General features: G+C 37.4%; 2 protein-coding genes, 1 long non-coding RNA gene and 2 pseudogenes across 4 annotated transcripts; 2 read left to right on the top strand and 3 right to left on the bottom strand.

Annotated features, from left to right (window-relative positions):
- Positions 1–1,089: 1,089 nt before the first annotated feature.
- On the top strand, positions 1,090–13,762 carry LOC104709040 (serpin-Z2-like; annotated as a pseudogene).
- Positions 2,061–6,523, bottom strand: LOC147949983 (uncharacterized). Its single transcript, XR_015562574.1, has 2 exons — positions 5,955–6,523; positions 2,061–3,522 (listed from the first exon to the last, which is right to left on the bottom strand). It is a non-coding gene; the product is annotated as an uncharacterized LOC147949983 (long non-coding RNA).
- Positions 7,669–8,783, top strand: LOC109128811 (F-box protein At2g14710 pseudogene; annotated as a pseudogene).
- A 370-nt stretch (positions 13,763–14,132) lies between the features above and the next one.
- LOC104792971 (protein trichome birefringence-like 13) lies at positions 14,133–17,507 on the bottom strand. Of its 2 annotated transcripts, none has more exons than XM_087459748.1 (6): positions 16,566–17,507; positions 16,264–16,446; positions 15,865–16,005; positions 15,263–15,383; positions 14,874–15,008; positions 14,133–14,588 (listed from the first exon to the last, which is right to left on the bottom strand). In XM_087459748.1, exons 2-6 carry the CDS (start codon positions 16,410–16,412, stop codon positions 14,328–14,330), a joined length of 807 nt encoding a protein of 268 aa, XP_087315874.1. In that variant the 5' UTR covers positions 16,413–16,446; positions 16,566–17,507; the 3' UTR covers positions 14,133–14,327. The 2 variants fall into 2 exon arrangements, with proteins under 2 accessions (XP_087315874.1, XP_087315869.1); XM_087459743.1 differs by having other exon boundaries at positions 16,264–16,441; positions 16,566–17,505.
- A 511-nt stretch (positions 17,508–18,018) lies between these two features.
- LOC147949982 (uncharacterized) lies at positions 18,019–21,498 on the bottom strand. Its single transcript, XM_087459736.1, has 3 exons — positions 19,270–21,498; positions 18,625–19,162; positions 18,019–18,552 (listed from the first exon to the last, which is right to left on the bottom strand). The coding sequence occupies exons 1-2, from the start codon at positions 20,537–20,539 to the stop codon at positions 18,801–18,803; spliced, it is 1,632 nt and encodes a 543-aa protein (XP_087315862.1). The 5' UTR covers positions 20,540–21,498; the 3' UTR covers positions 18,019–18,552; positions 18,625–18,800.
- Positions 21,499–21,755: the final 257 nt, after the last annotated feature.

Here is a 21,755-nt window from a genome sequence, read left to right as displayed (position 1 = left end):
CCCATCAAACTCCAATAACAAAATCATTTCTTTTCTCATAAGATAAAAAAATAAAAAATTAATGAAAGAATATCAACTCATCTATAAAATCATACACAAAAATATATTTTACAGCTCATAAGAAATAAAAGCACAAACGTAGATAAATAAGATAATTTATGTATTACATGAATATTTATAATATTTTAAACTTTTAAAAGGTTTCGAAATATAAAATTTGAACCTTTTAAAAAGTTTCAATATTTATAATATTTTAAACTTTTAAAATTTAAAAATTATAATATTTAAAAACTTTTAAAAAGCTAAGAACTTTTAAAAGTTTCAATATTTATAATATTTAAACTTTTAAAAATTTTAAATATTATAATATATTTTTTTGAAACTTTTTAAAGTTTTAATTTGATCGGATCAAACCGAATAAAACTTTTAAACTTGGACGCTTGATAAATCACGCTTTCCTGCTCATTCGTTGTTGGAAGCATATTAATCTTATTTATACTGGTTCTGAACCATTGTCTAAAAATTTTCTAGCCGATGTGGAATATTGTACATAGTTCTTTTATTTCCATAAATTTAAAAAAATTTCTTTTTCTAAAAATTCTGGAAATTCAAAAAATATTAATGAATGACATGTAAAATCCTAATAGGTTGTTTAAAATAACTCTCAATATATAAAATTCTGGAAATTTTTAAAAATGTTAATTAGTGAGGTGTCTAATCCTTATTGGTAGTTTTAAAGCTTAGGTAGCTTATAGCTCCTACTCTTTATTAGTATAGATTTTTTTTTTTCAAATGTAAAATATGTTTCTCAACAAAATTTATTTAAAGTGATCTATGTATAGTGAATAAGGAAAATGAAATGATCCAACAGATTTGTGAATAACAAATCCAAAATTTCATACCTTTGTCAAGTTTCTCTCAGTTTAGTCATGTGGTTTCACGTCGATAAAAGAGCTGTTACTTTTCTATTTCTTACTCCCGTTCTCAAACAATTAAGCCCATAAGTTGTATATCTCACCATAGTATCATTCAACCATCAACCAACAGCCTTTCTAACCATAAACTCTTACTCACCTAACTTGACTTGGAATGGGGTATACACAATTGATCGGTACGAGAATAATTTAATATCTTAACCATTTATTTTCTGTAAATACGAATGAGCTTTTATTAGAGAAATCATGCATGTAATCAAACAGCTCAATCCGTCGTCCTCGTAGACGGAAGTGAAAGAGGCGGGCATAATATCGCGGCGGTTAATGGAGTGTGGATGGAGCAATCACTTCCGTGTAACCCTGACTGGGAAGATCTCTTCCAGAACTTCTTCAAGGCTAGTTTTGCTCAAGTTGATTTCCGAAACAAGGTTAGTTTCTGTGTTAACTCTTTTCAGTTTCGAATTTGATCGATCAGATTAGGTCAAGAGTTATGTGATCTATTACAATTTTTAACATGTGACCTTTGGTTCTTTTAGGTTGTTGTTTTATGATTAATTATTGTTTTTTTTTTGTTGTTGTTTTGAAGGGTGAAGAAGTACGTTTGGAGGTACATACGTGGGCTTCACGTCACACTAGTGATATCATCAAAGACCTTCTTCCTCCTAGATCCGTTACAAACCTATCTAATTGGATTTATGGAAACGCATCGTACTTCAAAGGGGGCTTGGAAAAGGAATTCGATAAGTCAATGACAAGAGACAACCCATTGCACTTTCTCAATGGCAAAACAGTCTCTTTGCCTTTTATGAGAAGTCATAGGGACCAATTCATAGAGGCTTCTGATGATTTCAAGGTCCCCAGGCTTCCGTACCTACAAGGCTGTAATGATACCAACCGCAAGTTTTCAATGTATATCTATCTCCCTAACAAGAAAGGTGAATTGGATAATCTTTTGGATAGAATGACATCTACTGCTGGATTCTTGGAGAGGTCATATTCCGAAATACCGAGTTGAAGTAGGTGATTTCAGAATTCCAAAAGTTTAAGATCGAATTCGGTTTTGAAGCTTCAAGTGTTTTTGGTCAGTTTGAGCATGATGTGTCATTATTAAAGAATCGTAGACAATGAGGGCCAAAAGTTTTCATCTCGCATTGCATATTGCTTTACAAGGCTTTAATAGGCTACAAGAGGATCGAATAATATCTAATTACAATGAATGCAGAATCCCAATCATATCACAATCATATCACGTAATCTTTGTCAACTTGATACGCAAGTATCCGAACTGAAATCACTAATACCCTCCCTCAAGTTGGAGCATGCATATCTTGTATGCCCAACTTGAAACAGAACTGCTTATAGTCTTGTGTCCCCAACGGTTTCGTGAAGATGTCAGCGAGCTGCGAGGAACTGTCAACATGAGTAAGACTGATGTTCTTCGATAAAACTTCATTCCAGACAAAATGACAATCCACTTCGACATGTTTAGTACGTTCATGGAAGACCGGGTTCGTGGCAATGTGAATTGCTGCTTGACTATCACAATTAACCAGCACCGACATGTCGTGGGAAACTCCAAGTGACAACAGTATACGCTTAAGCCAAATGAGTTCTTGAGTTAAGAATGCCATGGCACGATATTCCGCTTTGGCAGAGGATCGACTAACAGTATTCTGCTTCTTAGTTTTCCACAAGATTGGAGACCCTCCCAGTTGTATGAAGTACCCTGTGACTGATCTTCGGGAAAGCGGACAGCTTGCATAGTCACTGTCGCACCATCCTGACAACTGAAAAGGTTCATCGGTTCGTAAGAAAATACCTTGGCCTGGATTGTTTTTCAGGTAACGAACAACCCGTAGAGCTGCTTCCCAATGATCTTCTCGTGGAGTTTGCATAAATTGAGCTAGGAAGTGAACACAAAATGCCAAGTCAGGCCGAGTTACAGCTTAATATATCAATCTGCCAATCAGACGTCGGTATTGTTCTGGGGTTTTCAAAAATGGTGATTTCGACAATGCCAACGTATGAGCTGATTCAAGAGGAAACGCCAATGGTTTTGCACCAAGTAACCCGGTATCGGAGATGATATCAAGTGCATACTTTCGTTGACTGAGATACATACCGGAGGAGCTCCGTGAAACTTCAATTCCAAGGAAATACTTCAAGGGACCTAAATCTTTCATGTGAAAACAAGAAGAAAGATAGGCTTTGAAGTCGACCATTGCTTGCCCAGTACTACCAGTGATGATTAGGTCGTCAACGTAAATGAGAACATGAATCTGAACTCCATTTTTATCCAAGGTAAACAGAGAGTAGTCAGACAAACTCTGTTCGAATCCATATTCCTTCAAAGCCGTGGTCAGTTTGGCAAACCAACACCTCGGGCTTTGCTTTAGACCATAGATAGATTTGTGTAGACGACATACCTTGTTAGGACTAGAGGCTTTGAACCCAGGAGGAAGTTTCATATATATTTTTTCTTCTAAATCGTCGTGGAGAAAGGCGTGATGCACATCCATCTGATGAATATCCCATTTCCGTTTGACCGCTGTATCCAAAAACAATTTGACTGTGCCCATTTTTGCAACTGGGGCGAATGTCTCTCCATAATCGACCCCTTCGATTTGTTTATTATCAGCTTTAATTGTCATCATCCTAGATGCCAATGATAACTTAGAATGCTCTTCTCTACATCCATCGTAGATAGGTTGATTTGCAGCATCTAACATAGTATAAAAACGTTGTGCATCTACGTTGGGTTCTTCCGTATTATTCTCAGGAAATGCAGCAGTAGTTTCATGAAATGCATCATTAACCATATCATGAAATCTATTTTCCTCATTATACCCATAAAAACCAAATTGATCAGATTCTTGATGCCCATAATTACTAGGTTGATCAACAGCATAATTCATACTACTACTTCCAACGTTACTGCTACAACCCTCTCCATGACGAAACCATACATAGTAATTTGGCATAAATCCTCTATTATAAAGATGCTTCTTCACTAGATTAAATTCCAAATAATTAACGTTGAAGCAATTAGGACATGGACAAAATATTGTACTGTTTTGACGAGCAAAGTCTTGGTTTGTCGCCTGGTACATGAAAGCGCGCAACCCATCACAAAACTCTCTCGTCACATCACCGGTCTCCGGATCTCTGTGATTGTACATCCACCGTCACAATGTGTATATCTCATGCTGCCCGCCTCCAAACATTATTTTATAATTTAAAAGTGTTTAGGCTTTTTTTTTTAGCCTTTTTTTTCTTTCACAATATTTTTTTTCGTATTCAAAGTGTTTTTGTTGGAAGTGTTTTGTGTTGTGGTTTCCATGGATCATAAACTTGCTATTTATAGGCCTACTAAAAATAGTTGCTATGGATTTGCTAGGGAAATTTGCAAGGGATTTGCGAGGGATATTTTAAAATATTATTTTCTTGCAAGGGATTTGCGAGGCTTTTACTGTTTTGCCGACAAAACAGTTACACTCGGGAAAAACGTGGCTGCCGACATCATCGATCCTTGCAACTCCCTTGCAAATTTGCTACGGAAAATGTCATAGCTAATCCGTCGCAATATGCGAGGAAGTTGCGAGGTTTTTGCGAGGAAGTTTCGCGGAGTCGCAAATCTGTCGTAAATCCGTCGCAAATTTGCGAGGGATTTCACCGTTGCAAATTGTGCGAGGGAATTGCAAGTACCCTCGCTAAACTAGCAAACTACTCGCAAATCCGTCGCAAATTTGCGAGGGTATTTTGCCGTCGCAGATTTTCCTCGCAAATCGACTGTTTTCTTGTAGTGTCCCTATAAAAAGCAACACCGGTGACTTCCTTTGATAACCTATCAAAGTACGACGTTTACTTCCGTCCACCAAGTCCCACACAAGGAAAGAACAATCCTAGCTCGCAGATATGAGTCTTCCTTGAAGGTATCGAGCGTTAGGGGGAATCCATGCAAGTGGAGTCTTCCCATAATGAGTCAGACTACAAACGTTTTCACCAAGATCAGAGGGATCCAGTGACCAGATCCTAATGCTTCTGTCTCTTGATGAGATAGCTATAGTCTTCTCACCACATACACAAATTCCACGCACTTGAAATGTTCAAGGAGTCACACAAATCATAAGCATAAGGTACATCTTAACGATATATGCTGAAGAGTGTGTTAACAAGAAATCCAAAAAGTGAAACCTAAACGCAAAGATCTAATCGAAGGAAAGCCTAACATTAATATAAATTACCTGTTACTCTCAGTGAGTTGGTAAGCATAGCTACTCTTTTCAAAATTAGTTACAAGCATCTCATCATCTCATCATCTACTCTCTAGATATGGATAGATGCATCTGAACAAGTAATAACAATGTCACTACTTTTCAGAAACTTAACATCCCATACTATGTTTGGGTGTTTCAAACTCTGGACGCGCACTCCACCTATACCAGACAGTAACAACAAAATCAGAACAAGAAATACTGTAAGCTTATAAGATGATAGATGTTGTATATGTTAGGAATATTTCTATTTAGCTATTTAGGATTACAGTAAAACCTCTATAAATTAATACTCTATAAATTAATAAACACTATAAATTAATAAATTTTACTAGTCCCAAGTCGGGACAGTGTAAAAATTAACAAAATTAGATAAGATAATAAGATAATATTTTTTTTGAAATCCCCATGTAAAATATAGTCCCAATAATATCACAAATTAATAATCATGTAAATATATATATATGCTGATATAGTAAAGTATGTTTCTCTTAAACCTTATATATATATAAAAAATTGTTATGTTGTATCTTCAAACTATAATGATATAAAATATTCTATAACATTTCATAAAACAGCTAAAACTTTTTAAAATTTTCAATTTCTAAATATGCATCATTTACATTTTTATAGTTTGATAGACTATTAAAATACGAGAATTGATATTCTTATCCATCTGATGAATATCCCATTTCCGTTTGACCGCTGTATCCAAAAACAATTTGACTGTGCCCATTTTTGCAACTGGGGCGAATGTCTCTCCATAATCGACCCCTTCGATTTGTTTATTACCAAGAGCAACCAATCTGGCTTTGTGTCGCTCCAAAGTGCCATCGGACCGATACTTGAGTGTGTAAACCCATTTGCAACCTATTGCCTTTTTGCCTGTGGGCAAATCTTCGATCGTAAACGACTTGTTGCGATCATGACCATCAATTTCAGTAGTCATGGCATTGATCCATCTTTCATCTTCCATTGCTTGTTTAAAGGACTTAGGCACCACACCCGATGTAATTGCAGCTAGGAATGCTTGATGTTGGGGTGAAAACTGATCACAATTAACATAGTTCGCCACCGGATAGTTAGACGTAGAGGGCTCATCTTGTGTCATCACTTGCGAACTGGTATTGACCACAAAATTTTTTAATTTTACCGATTGGGTTTTCTTGCGTTGACCACGACCCAGCCTTTCCTCCGCCGCCGGAGCCTGAACCACTGTCGGAACAACTGGTACAGGTCGTGGTTGCGTCTCCGGAACTGAATCCGGTTGAGATCGCTCACCGTCGCTGGGTTCTCTCAGAGGCTGTGTGTGTCGAGTGTCGACAAGAGGAGAAGATGGATCAGTAGGTGGGCTTGATGGAGGCCCAACAAGTGGTGGTCTTAGAATAATAGGGCTATTTGGAGGCCCATTAAGGATTGAAGCTTGGTGTCGGCCCACTTGTGGTATCGCTTCTTCTTCTTCGTAAAACAGAGTCGTCAAGGGTAAAGTCATGTCTATGATCTCTTATGTGGCTTCATCACTTATAGAAGCATATGGAAATTCGTCTTCAAAGAAAACTACATCTCTAGAGACAAAAAAAACTGTTCCTTTTCCAAATCATAAAGTCGCCAGCCCTTTTTTCCATAAGGGTACCCCATGAAAACGCATCGACGACTCCAAGATGCGAATTTGTCGTGTTTGTGAGATTGATCATGAGCGTAGCAGAGACTTCCGAGCACACGGAGATGTTCATAAGAAGGTTTGGTATTATACAACCGCTCGTACGGAGTACCGCCATGTAAGACGGAGCTTGGCGTTATCCATGGTTTTTCCCACTAGGTTTTTCTGCTAAGATTTTTAACGAAGCAGTATCTCATAGGCGCATTTGGGACTATATTTTTATAATGGTCATCCAAGGGAGAGTGTTATGAATATATTGTATTATAAGGATGCCCATTATCGGCCTATTAGTAGACTTGGTGTACAACCTAAAACCCTAGTATTGTATCACTATATATATGTTGTATCGTATAGTAGAGATTAATAATACAAGAGATAATTCTCTAAACCTCTTGTTATAACATAAATTACTCTTTTTAATGAGTACTTACTATCATGTTTTTTGAGATCCATAATTGATTGTATAATTTTCTTAATAATTTAGTTATATTAATTAATTGTATATTTTTCTTTCTTAATTATTTTCTATATTTTGCTTAGGGGATATTAGTAGATCTAAGTACCTAGACATTTTTGCTTGGCTATATATATATATTGTTCAATATATCAAATGGCATACGAATATGATATAATATTTAGCAAATTTTAGTGTTAATTATTCGAATATACTCCCTTTGAATAAACAAGATGACACATATGATATAATCTTTAGCAAATTTTTATGTTAATTATTCTAATATACTCCCTTTTAATACGCAAGTTAGATTTACTAAGCAAAAACCCTAAGTTAGGCATAGAGATGGCGCATCTGGAAAAGCTTCCATGGGAGTTGATTGAAGAGACGCTCTCTCGTGTCCCACCTAAATCTCTTGTTCGCTTCAGAATCATATCGAAACAATGGAACGCTCTTTTCGACGACAAGACGTTCATGAACAACCACAAGATGACGTTTCGGTTCATTCTAGCAACTGAATCCAAGATTTATTCGGTAAGCATTGATCCCGTGATAGTGGTACGTGAGTTAACCTTAGATACTCCCGGTTTAGAAACGTTGGAACTTAAAAACTTGGTTGATTGCAATGAGCTGTTGCTATGTGGCAAGAAGAACGGAGCCGTTGTTTGGAACCCATGGTTGGGGCAGAGTAGATGGATCGAGCCGAGTTTAAAACGTTCAGATATGGAATTCATAGGCATAGGATACGAAAATAAGAATTACAAGATGGCTGGTTTTTGCCCTGGGAACGAAGATAAGACTGATGACATGTTGTGCACAATGTATGACTTTGCCTCGGATGTGTGGATAGACGACCTCCAGTCAAAATCTGATGAGGATAGCATATACGCTGAAAGTGTTGTATCCTTGAACTTTGTATTGGGTTTGCTCTCTGGACGAGACAGATCCCTTGTCTTACGACATTAGTACATTCGATTTTCCTACTGGATTATACTCTAGATTTTGTGATCTACCATGTGGGAGAAACCATGGTGGTGGGATGCTCTTGTCCTTAAAGTCTTTAGGGGAGATCAGTTTTCGTTGCTAAAGCAATGCATTGTAACAAAGAAGATTGAGATTTGGGCGACTGAGAACAAGATTAACTTTGAGAATGGTGATGATGTGGTTTGAATGAATTTCCTAACTTGCCCGAGTTAGTCGAGACCGTACGCTACTCTCAGCCAAGTTATTTCATCGATGGTAAGAGGCTCGTGGTGTGCTCTTGCGACAGCACTGGTCAGGCTTGGATCTATGTTTTGGGGGAAGATAAGTTGATCAGTAAAACTCGTATATTAGATTATGTGGTTGATCCTTGGCCTTTGCATTGTACCTTTGTTCCCACTTTGGTTCCGGTTCCTGCTCGAGGCGTAAGAGAAAAACTGGCAGAATTTGAATTTTATTACATGTTTGGTACGTTATAGGGAAAGCTATATTTGATTTGAATTTTTGTGTTTTTGACTACCATCTTCTTTGCTTAAACTAGAGATTTTACTAAATTTCACTCTCTTTTCCTTTGGAAAATAAATTCTTTTGGGTGAACGAAACAGCAGACGTTAGCTGAGCTACCCGTCTTTACAGCGAAATTGATTGTGATGATTGAGAATCCACAATAAGATCAGCTCGACTCGGTTCTTAGGAGATCATAAGTAGGATAACACTTTTGTCAGATGGTTAATCAAATTTGTCCAATTCTGGTCTACAGTTTACCATTTTACAATACAACAATAAAAAAAAAAAACTATTTATTCCTTATTATGTCTTCCTTTCAATAAAGCGTAGCAATTAGGAAAAAGGAAGATATTGACCAAAGCACAAGGTCCGAACCATCATATATAGCTTCACTCGTACCACGTTATAATATTTTGATGCAGCAACTGGAATCACAATTTGATTCCATGTGAAGTTAAAAAGTTCTCACTTTATTACAGAAATTGTTGAACCTCATTTTCTTGATCGTTTGGTAAATATGTAATGGATTACTTTTATTGAAATGTCGTATTTTTCTAGAGCTATCAATTATAATAACGAAGTAGACTTTGATTATTCCAAAGTCGCTGCAAGAAACAATTACCATGCCATTATCGGTCTCACTGTCGTTTTTGGTGAACAAGTGGAAAAGAATGGTGACGTTGTGGCTTGTGTGGTGCTAGTCCACTGACATATCAAATCTGATTTGGTTCATGTTTTCTTTATTTATTTAAAAATATTTAAAAGTATTAAAATAATTCCATTATTTTCTACTTTAAGATCATTAATCGAAAATAATTCATGATAAATTCTTTACTCAAAAACTAGAAAATTCATCAAAATGATTAAAAACACACTAAACATATTGTCTCATCAAATTTAAGTCCAGTTATGGAGTATAATTTTAGTGGCGGCGAAGCATATAGATTCATAATACAGGAAAATCAGTAAAAGGTACGCCCCCACTTTTCTCAAAAATGATTTAAGAACCTATATATTTTTTAATGAGTTCACTTTAGGAAAAAAGTACACAAAACCACAACATTAAGAAATGTAAAAGTGTTCGTGATAACTTATAAAAACGCCAGAGATAAGAGAGTTTTAAGGATGCTCACGAATTTTTGTTGTTTTCATTACATTCTCCGACACAATTACATAGATAATCACTAAACACTAAAATATAATACTCATTTCGTTTTAAATATATATAATATTTTAGCTAAAACACACACAAAAATTAATAAATGACTACTTCTACAAAATTTAACCAGTTAAAAAACAAAATTGCACAATATAAAATATAAAATTAATATAAAAGTTACATAAAACTTAAAACCATCATATATTATGAAACAAAAGTATTTTTCTAAAACATCTTATAATATAAAACGAAAGAAGTAAAAAATAAAAAAAATATATTCACGTTGTATTTATATAAACTGAACAAAATAAGCAAAACTGATATGAACCAAAGTTTGGTAATTCGGTTAATAAGGTGAAACCAGTCATCATGATTTCATCCCGTAACCGGTTGGGTTTTTGTCTTAGATTTGAAAAAAAAAAAAACAAGTTCTAGTCAGTTTAATTAAAACAGCTGAAATTATTATTAATTTAAATACTCTTTACATTATATTAAGTATTGTTGTGTAAATTAACGAATGGTTTAGGCTTGTTCATTTGTTTATTTTGGTATTTGGTTTCAAACAGGTTATAATTATAATTGAATCATATTTAGGTTCATATTTTTGTGTAAATATATTTGTTTTTAATTCAGTTTATTATAATAAATCCATACAAAAAAAAAGTAATTTCTTTAGTACAAACCAGTTATATTGTATTTTCTCAAAATTTGGGCTTAACATAATTTTGTTTGTATCTATTAATGCTCAGGTCAAAATTTTGTGTTGAAGTGATTATCTATGTGGTAGAGAAGAATATGGTGAAACAATAGAAGATAATATGCGGGAAGTGTCTTTAATCAATTGGTTATAACACCACATATGTGACCGATCCTACCGAAATTCGACTCCACTCCACTAAATCTTGTTATCCCATATTGTAGGGATTGGTTATAGATTGGACCTTATCAATTCAATGATCACCAAGAAAAAAATGGTGCGTCTTAAAAAATTTCTTAGCTTTGTTTAATATGTTTTTTTTTTTTTTTGAAAAAGACATGATTCTTTTGAATTTAGCTGGTTATGTAATCTGCGATAGTTCCTTTAGACTTTGTTAATGTTGTGGTTTATTTGTCTCATATCAAAAGGTGAAAGTTTAAACACATAAAAATGGTTAAACCATGAGTTATGTAAGACTTTTCTTTATTTTTTTATGGCCACACAAACCGTGGGACACAGTAGTTTTCAATTAAAATCTCTATATAAACCATGTTTACGAACCCTAAAATCATAATACAAAAAAATGAATTTCATTAGCTATTCTTGCATTCTAATAATCTTGGCATTTCTTGTAGGTGTTCTAGTTGTTCCCTCGAAGGCTCAAGACAGCCCACAAGACTTTTCATTCATCAAGTAATTCTTGAGATGGTTTGGAGCTTCAGACTTTTCATTCATCAAGTAAATCCACACACCACGAGAATAATCATCAACTATGTTGAGGAAGAAACGTGAACCACAATATGTTGGTGTCTTGTAAGGACCCCATAAGTCACAATGAATCAACTGAAAAATCCTTGTTGTTTTATTCTCACTAATCGGAAAACTCGATCTGGTTTGCTTAGCACGGAGACATGTATCACACGCTTTATTTGAAAATGTAGATGAAATAACATTGGAAACGGGAAGTAGACCAACAATTTTAGCAGCTGGATGACCCATACGATTGTCCCAGAGCTCAAATGACTTTGCATCTCTAACATCTACGGACGCATCTAACTCCATGCTCCTAAAACGAAAAGTCCCTCCCATACATTTACCAACTCCCGTCACCGTCCTCGTAGTACAGTCCGGAACAACAAGGAAATAATCAGCTAACTGTACTACGCACCGATTCTCATCCATCAACTGACTAAGTGAGATTAGATCAGACTGAAATCCCTCTACATAATAAACCCACCGCAAAGTCAAATTCGGGCCAAGCCTAACAAACCCCTCTTGTACTGAAATACATTCTCTACCATCAGCCACAACTACCCCAATTGGAGACATATCTTTAACATCCGTTAAGAAATCTATATGTCCTGTCAAATGATGAGACGCACCCGTATCCAAGATCCAGAAAGGTGTAGAGCACTTACCGGTTAGTTTTTCAGGTTCATTGATCTTCCCCGTATTGAGAAGACGCTTGATGGCTTGCCATTGAGAGTCGCTAACATGGACTCCATCACGATCGTTGTCAGTCACCACATAATTAGCACTTGCAGAGTTGGACGGAGTGGCAACATGAACGACATTGGCAAAAGCGACTCCACGGCCACGTCCAACAACACCATTAAAACCGCCGCGACCACGACCACGAGAAGTGGAAGCACGCGATCGTGGTCTATCTCCCCACCACTCTGGATAACCGATTACACCATAACAGCTATCCGCGGTATGACCGGTACGATTGCAGTGCTTACACACGACACTCTTGTCTCTTTCTTCTCTACGAAACTGTTGAGTAGCTTGAACAGCAAAGGCACTTACTTCAGCAGTTTCTTCACGACTCTTAGTACCATTCTTCACCAGATCTTCTTCTTGACGGACAATGTTGTAAACTTCCTCCAAAGACTGACTTGGGACTCGCGAGACTAAGGTTGATCTCACGGTTCGGTACAACGTATCATCAAGTCCAAATAGGAATTGATGCACTTTATCCTCCTCTCGATCTCTCTCTTGAAGAGTTCCAAGATCACACTCGCATTTTCCACATTTCCACAGTCGTAGTGGACGGTAGCTAGCCATACTATCCCAGATGCGAGTTAGCTTCCCAATGTAAGTCTCAATCGGGAGACCTCTTTGTTTACAGCAAGCAAGATCGGCCTTGATTTGCTGAATTCGGGGTCCGTTAGTGACCGAGAACCTCTTGTTCAAATGATCCCACAGATCCTTAGCCACATCTCGGTGAGAAATATTAGATCGGAGTGTCGGATCAATAGACATCTTGATCCAAGACACTAGAAGCGCCTGAATGGTCCACCAATCCTCCAGATCTGGTGAACCCTCTGCTGGTCGTGCAATGGTTCCGTTAAGGAAACCAAACTTTTTCCGAGAACACAAAGCTGTCTTCATCCCACAAGCCCACTCATCATAGTTTGCACCTGTGAGCAGTGGATGTGAGATTATAGCTCCTGGATTATCTGCCGCCGTCAAGTCGTAAGGAGAGATGGTTCGTCGCACCTCCATTGTGGTCGTTGTCGTCGGGGTCGAGTTCGAGTTCGTTGGTGGAATCACATCGTCGGTCGCCATTGTCTGTCGTGAATGTGTTTAGCCACTTGTTTTTTTTTTTTTTTATGGTGAATTATATTTACTCTGATACCATAAAGAATCGTAGACAATGAGGGCCAAAAGTTTTCATCTTGCATTGCATATTGCTTTACAAGGCTTTAATAGGCTACAAGAGGATCGAATAATATCTAATTACAATGAATGCAGAATCCCAATCATATCACAATCATATCACGTAATCTTTGTCAACTTGATACGCAAGTATCCGAACTGAAATCACTAATAATTATACCATAAAGCTTTGACTGAGATCGATGAAGAAGGTACTGAAGCTGCGGCTGCTACTGGTCCAGTTTTGAGTGTTACCGGCAGCTGTACGGAGCCGTAGAAGATAGTTTTTGTGGCGGATCATCCATTTCTCTTTTTGATTTAGAGAAGACAAAACTGGAACTGTTTTGTTTGCTGGTCAAATGTTCGATCCTTCCACATCTTCTTCTGCATTGGACCGGCCTTAAAAGGATAAGGGTTTGGTATTTTAGTTTTGGTTTTTGCTAGTTTTGGATTATAGTTGATGAATTAGAACCGACATTGGATTGTTTCTAGTGGGCTGAGGGTTTCATTTCTTTTAGGAAGTGATTTAATTTCTTTTGTATTTTTGAAAATTGGCATATGTTAAAATTTAATTATATAAAAACTTACATTCAATATTTGATTAGTGGCAGCTCAATCTGAAAGAGTGTCGATATGAACTTATGAAGCAAGGTTGTAAGGCTCTTCACTTGGTTTTGTAGAATAACCGGATCCTTCAGATCAAATCTTGCTTACGCTGAGATGCAACCAAATGTTTTTGGTTCTGTCTCTCAGGGTCTTCGATGGCCACCGGGTATTTGGGAGGAGTTGCGTGAGTAGTCATTGTTTTTCCGGTTACGGTGAGATGCAACATGAATATGATCATGTTTATTACAAACCTAAGAAACTTTTTTGAGCCCATAAATTTTTTGTTAACCGTAGGCCAAAAAAATACTAAAAAAAATGCAGACGACAACATCAAAATTTACATGAGTATGACTGACGCTAGACCCAACAAATCAAAACATGTTATTTTGATTACTAAGCTTTGATCGCATGGAGAGTTGCGACGAATAAATCATTCCAAGTGTCGGTGATGCCCGGAAGGCACCAATGCATGCAATCATCGTGATTCTTACCACCAGCTGCTGCCGGATGAGCATCGGCTCTGTACTCACTCATTCGAGTTATGTCCAAAACGTGGAAGCTGCTTCTACTCTCAAGGGAGTTATGGAGGTGTTGATTCACCAGACGAACCTCTACATTTGTCCCGTTGTTTCTCACCGAGAACAATTCTTCAACCTACCATTAAAATATGAAGACAGATAATAAGCGTCTCCTAACAATCTTAAATCTCTCAGCTCCTCTACCCATTATCTAGCTATCATGTTCTTTTATTACCCTGCCTATTGCCTATTACCAGTCCCATTATCTCATGTGATCACTGGTTCGAACTTGGAAGTACCCATACTGGCCAGACCAAACTAATGATTTCATGTAGCTTTCATGAGTGACTCGGTATGAGTATGTCATTTATAACACAATTAACTATTAGTTCAGCCACTAAATTGACAGAAACTGACTTACATTTCCAGGTGACAAAGGTTGCAGTCGTTGACAAGTACCACCTTGGTCCCAGTCACCTCCATCAAAGTGCCTAGGTGATTGTGTCCTGAAGAATATGATTCCTCCAGGCCGCTTTGTTTTCTCCACAAAATTTACCTATTACAATAGTAGAACGTCGTATGAGGATCACAATATTTCACTACCACTAGTTTATCATATTGCGCAGTTTGGTGTTGGCTCAAAGACTGATTCTTCAACACAAAACGCTATAAAGTCACACAATAGTAGCCCACAAATGTCATAGCACATGTTCACTTTTGTAAACATATAATCTAGTAGGGTTGGTAACGGCAGTATCTCAAGTTGCCTCGCAATAACACAGGAAAACAGAGAAATACAGAACAGCATACCATATGGTTTAGAACCCTATCCAGGCCAGCAGCAGGATTTATAGGTGGGAGTATTGGCCGGCCGCCTTCAAAGAAAAGCATAGGTGATTTTGAAGGATCAAATTTTGATGGCGCCCACCACCTTACATAAAATGGACAACAAAAGGTTATCAACATCACAAGTTGACAAAACAAATTTTTGTTTAACTGAAAGATGACAAACCAAGGTATCATTTATCTGATAAAACAAGACTAACTTGCACTCGTGAAAAAGAATGCAGAGATCAACACGAGAAAGAAATACTGCAAATATTTTGGCAAGTTGAAGGAGTTCCTTTCCATGAATCATGACAGAGTCATATATATGTATGTTTAAACTTAGAGAGCAGTGAATCAACTGGAACAGAAAGTAGTTTAAAACTTGAAAATTTCCCAGTTTCCTCTATAATTTTTTGAGCCTTAATATCTCTAAATACAGAAAACATGAACCAGTAGTAAACAAACTTAGTGACTATGGTCATATGGCATCGATCTAGTGTTGGGCTAAATCAGATGATAAAGCATTTAACTAGTTCAAAATAGTTTCATTTACATCAGACAAGAAACAGAAAAGGGTATTTTACCAGTGCCCGGTGTTCAAAATGAGAATGTCATGGAAGCTTGAAGCCTTTACCCATGAGCTGTCTGGAATATCAACATCAATTCTATACCCCTCTTTAAATCCAAGTGATTCTAGCTCACCACCATTAGCATTAGCTGACCACCTGAACCAACAGCGAGGGAAAATATGTCTGATCAGTTTGATAACCATATAAAACCATGGTATTCCTACACTGTGCACACCACTGAGAAGCTACAAGAACATGATCCTATGAATTTTACTATACAAATACGAATCTTTGGGAGGAAGCAGAACAGAGTAAACAATCATAGAACACATTTCAGATTATACACTACAATATTATCTAATTATCACTTTCTCAAACAAAAGATACAGGAACACCAAAGAGAACTTAGCTTACCTACCATAACGTGCCAAGAGATTTGTTCGATGATACGCAATGGTCAGATTATACTGCAAAAATGTGAATCCACGATCTGCACCCACTGGTCGCCACTTCTTCAGTTCACCCGTCACACTCTTTAACATACAAAATAGTGATACAAACATGTTTCTATTCAAGGAATCACCCACAAATCCTGCACTGTTCAAAAACAAAAATCTTAAGATGTATAGAGAACTCAGCAGAGTAATTGGAAACCATAGCTTCTGATTACTCAAAATTCCAAACAACAAAAGATCAGATTCGAGAACAAAGCGTACCAATGTTGGTATTTCGATGAGTCTCAAGAAACTCGAGTGGATCAAACGAAGGAAGATCACAGTCCTTAGGCTTCCAACGCCACTTAGAGATCTCAAGGCCATTGATTTTGTTGTTACGAACGCAGTTCCATCCTTTGAAGATCTCTTTACAACTACTATCGTACCTAGCGGATCTGAAGTTGGAATCGTAGATCCATGAGCCGTCGGATAAGTCGCAAGTGGAGGAGACAGCAGTGCGGGAAGCGTCGTCGGATCTCGGGGTGAAGACGGTGGCGGAGCGGTGAGTGTTGGGAGAGGAGAGAGAAGCGCGACGGGATAGAGAGAGGAGGAAGAAGATGGAGATGAAACAGAGAAGGGAGAGTAGAGGGAAGAGTGGGAGTTTGTTGGGTGAAGTCGTAGCCATGGCTATGCTCTTTTAGCTCATCTTTCCTCAGAAGTTCTCAGCCATGGCGGAGGAGATTTGGGCATTAGTGAGAGAGGTTAAACCAAATTTTGGTTAAATTATATTTAACCAAAAACAAACATTGTTTTACATTAGCACCATTTTGCCCAATAACCAAATTCAAAATTTTTAATTAAGAATATTGTAAATTATTTTAAAAAATTAGGAAAATAAGATGAGGGGTAAAGAGAATTACCATTTTAATGTTGATGATAGGATAGTTAGTAGTGGTTAGTGATAGTCGGCGATCGGAGAAGGTGGTGACCAGAGCGGTTGTTGGAAGAGGTGGTGGATACGGTAACCGGAGCAATTGTCGGAAGAGGTGGTGGTCGGAGAGGTTGCCGAAAAATGTGGTGGTAAGATGTGTCGGCTGAAGCGGTTGCCGGAAAACATGATGGCCGGAGGTGAGAGTAGGTGTGGTGGCCCGAAGAAGAGGTGGAATAGAGGTGAGAGTTGATATACAAGAGGGTTATTTTGTAATTATCATATAAAATACACAAAATATAACATTTTTTATGTTTAGCATGGTTATGAAGTGAATTAAAGAATCTTTTTGGTTATTTCAGCCAAAATTCTCTTTACATCAATATGTAACCTTTTTCTAAATATAACATAGAACTGTTTTTTAAACCACAAACAACCCCAAAATTTAAATTCGAATATCGAACCATGGAGGCAAGGAACTAATTTCAAACTTAATTAGTTGAACCCAATTCTTTGACGGATGAGATTTTTTTATAACAACGACCAATGATGCAATTGAGTTGTTTTATGAGAGTAGTTTGGATCTTTGGGACTTCCTCATCTCTTCTAAGTTGTGCTTTCGCGAGATAGTGTGAATTGAGTAAGTCTCACAACCTATAGGAAAAGATCCTTACAAATCTAAAAAACCTTGCTGTACATTTCCTGTTATACCATTAAAAGCAAAATATCACGTTTTGGCAGCACATCAAGGTCTTTACCATTGAGATAAAGAAGAGCACACATCATTTCAGTTATTAGTCGAACACATTACATAGAAAATCATACATTACCTTCTCAGATCATAAGTACAATACACTACCACAATAAATCTATAGCCACAGGCTAAGAAACATGACTCACTAGGCACAAAGGAAACTAACTAAAGCACAAAGAAAACTGACGACTTACCCATCAATGGAAGATGAAACAATGTCTTCCGATCCCTAGAAAGAGCAACGCCGGTGACTTCCTTTGATAACCTATCAAAGTACGACGTTTACTTCCGTCCACCAAGTCCCACACAAGGAAAGAACAATCCTAGCTCGCAGATATGAGTCTTCCTTGAAGGTATCGAGCGTTAGGGGGAATCCATGCAAGTGGAGTCTTCCCATAATGAGTCAAGACTACAAACGTTTTCACCAAGATCAGAGGGATCCAGTGACCAGATCCTAATGCTTCTGTCTCTTGATCCTAATGCTTACATAGTATTTTAACCAATTAGCGAAATCCCGCTCTTTGTAGGCCTCATAGTCAGATTCTTCTAAATTAGGATATGCTTCACGAATCTGCATTTCAAAAAGTCTAAAAAAATAGAGATTTGTTAGTTCGTTATCTTATAAAATAAAATTAATTTTAGTTTTTAAACAAGAATACCTCTCAAAAGGTTGAACGTAATCTAGATTCCTCAATATGTAATTGTGAGCTGCTCGACAATAGCTATGATCTTCCCACCAAACTTCCTTTACCTTTCCAGCAAGTCTTCCTATTTGAGTAAAGATATCTGGAACATCAGGAACGTTATATGTAGGTGCAACGCCTCCGTCATCATATCATCGAGTACGTGTTTTTTTGGTTCTCACGGTGGGGCTAAAGTAGTATGATGTGAAGTGAGACGTTTCCTCTGTTAAACTCCCGACGACTATTGACCCCTCAACTCTGGCAAGATTTTTGGCATTTGCTTTAAGAGCTTTCATAAACCGCTCAAAAGGATACATCCAACGAAATTGCACTGGGCCACCAAGATCAGCTTCATGTGGTAGATGGACTGGAAGATGTTCCATCACGTCAAAAAAAGCAGGGGGAAAGATTTTCTCCAAGTTACAAATTAACACTGGAATATTATCTCGTAACTGCTGTATGACTTCACTGGTCAATGTTCTAGTGCATAAGTCCCGGAAAAAAACTCTGATACCTACAACCAATGAATAACAAATTCATGGGTGAATTAATTAAATAAGTATATATATCAATATATAAATATATATGTATATATATATATATCATTATATACTTATATACCTGCAATAGCTTCATGAACGTGTTTTGGCAAGAGCTCAAGAAATATAAATGGTAGTAGCCGTTGCATGAAGACATGACAATCGTGGCTCTTCATACCTGAAAATTTTTGGCCTTGCTCTACACATCTTGAAAATTTAGAGACAAATCCATCTGGAAACTTCAATTCAGATTTAACCCACTCGAACAACACCTTCTTAGCCTCTGCTGACAATCGAAATTGGGGTACTGGTAATTTCCCATCTCTTGTAAGATGTAACTCGATCCTTGCACATATTTCCGCCAAATCCAACCTAGATCTCCTGCTATCTTTTGTTTTACCCTGCACATTCAGAAGCGTAACGATGAAATTATCGAAAAAGTTTTTCTCGATGTGCATCACGTCAAGATTGTGCCGCAATAGAAGATCTTTCCAATATGGAAGCTCCCAAAAAATACTCAGTTTGTGCCAATTGTGAGCGCTTCCATATCCATCTGGCATGTTTGCTGGTGTGTGATAGTTACCCCCACGTTTACAGGTTTCTTGAGCTCCATAGTAATCAATCTGCTCAACTAAATCATTTGCAGAGACATAAGTTGGTGGAGGAACATGAACAACTTTATTCTTTGTAAACAACTTCTTGTTCCTCCGGTACGGATGATGCAAGGGAAGAAACCGACGATGACAATCAAACCAACAAGGTTTTCGCCCATACTTTAACTGAAATGCCTCTGTACGTTCCATACAATAAGGACATGATAATCTTCTGTGTGTTGTCCACCCAGATAACATTCCGTACGCAGGGAAGTCACTAATCGTCCACATTAGCACTGCCCACATATTGAAATTCTGTTTTCTCGATGAATCGAACGTCTGAACACCTTCATACCACAATTGCTTCAGCTCATGAATCAGAGGCTGTAAGAAGATATCTAGAGATCGCTTTGGATGCTTTGGACCTGGTACCAAAATACTCAAGAACAGAAATTCGCTTTGCATACACATATCTGGAGGAAGATTGTATGGCGTCAATATAACAGGCCATAAAATATACTGCCTCCCTGACATACCAAATGGACTAAAACCATCTGTACACAACCCAAGATAAACATTCCTACACTCTTGAGCAAAGTCAGGATATACCGATTGAAAATGTTTCCACGCCTTTGCATCAGATGGGTGTGTAATTTCTCCTTCTTCAGTAGAATGTTCTGCATGCCATCTCATTGCCGCTGCAGTCCTTTTTGATTGGTATAGGCGTTTCAATCTATCAGCAACAGGCAAGTACCACATACGTTTATATGGCACTCGCGTCTTTCCTTGTGTAGGCTGATATCTCGGCTTCCCGCAAAACCGACATTCCTACAGCTTAGCATCATCTTTCCAAAAAATCATGCAATAGTCAACGCACACATCAATCATTTCAGATGGTAATCCAAGACTCGCAACCAACTTCTGTATTTCACAGTAGTTCTCAGCCGATACATTATCAGGTGGCAAATACTCTTTAATGAGTTCAGCCCAAGAATCCATGCAATTCTCACTTAAGTTATTATCAGCTTTAATTGTCATCATCCTAGATGCCAATGATAACTTAGAATGCTCTTCTCTACATCCATCGTAGATAGGTTGATTTGCAGCATCTAACATAGTATAAAAACGTTGTGCATCTACGTTGGGTTCTTCCGTATTATTCTCAGGAAATGCAGCAGTAGTTTCATGAAATGCATCATTAACCATATCATGAAATCTATTTTCCTCATTATACCCATAAAAACCAAATTGATCAGATTCTTGATGCCCATAATTACTAGGTTGATCAACAGCATAATTCATACTACTACTTCCAACGTTACTGCTACAACCCTCTCCATGACGAAACCATACATAGTAATTTGGCATAAATCCTCTATTATAAAGATGCTTCTTCACTAGATTAAATTCCAAATAATTAACGTTGAAGCAATTAGGACATGGACAAAATATTGTACTGTTTTGACGAGCAAAGTCTTGGTTTGTCGCCTGGTACATGAAAGCGCGCAACCCATCACAAAACTCTCTCGTCACATCACCGGTCTCCGGATCTCTGTGATTGTACATCCACCGTCACAATGTGTATATCTCATGCTGCCCGCCTCCAAACATTATTTTATAATTTAAAAGTGTTTAGGCTTTTTTTTTTAGCCTTTTTTTTCTTTCACAATATTTTTTTTCGTATTCAAAGTGTTTTTGTTGGAAGTGTTTTGTGTTGTGGTTTCCATGGATCATAAACTTGCTATTTATAGGCCTACTAAAAATAGTTGCTATGGATTTGCTAGGGAAATTTGCAAGGGATTTGCGAGGGATATTTTAAAATATTATTTTCTTGCAAGGGATTTGCGAGGCTTTTACTGTTTTGCCGACAAAACAGTTACACTCGGGAAAAACGTGGCTGCCGACATCATCGATCCTTGCAACTCCCTTGCAAATTTGCTACGGAAAATGTCATAGCTAATCCGTCGCAATATGC

The sequence above is a fragment of the Camelina sativa genome, chromosome 1 (genome assembly GCF_030686135.1).
Source record: "Camelina sativa cultivar CO46 ecotype springtype chromosome 1, ASM3068613v1".
Taxonomy (NCBI): domain Eukaryota; kingdom Viridiplantae; phylum Streptophyta; class Magnoliopsida; order Brassicales; family Brassicaceae; genus Camelina; species Camelina sativa.
Note: the sequence above shows the minus strand (reverse complement) of the source record. Positions and strands in the feature narration are given on the sequence as shown.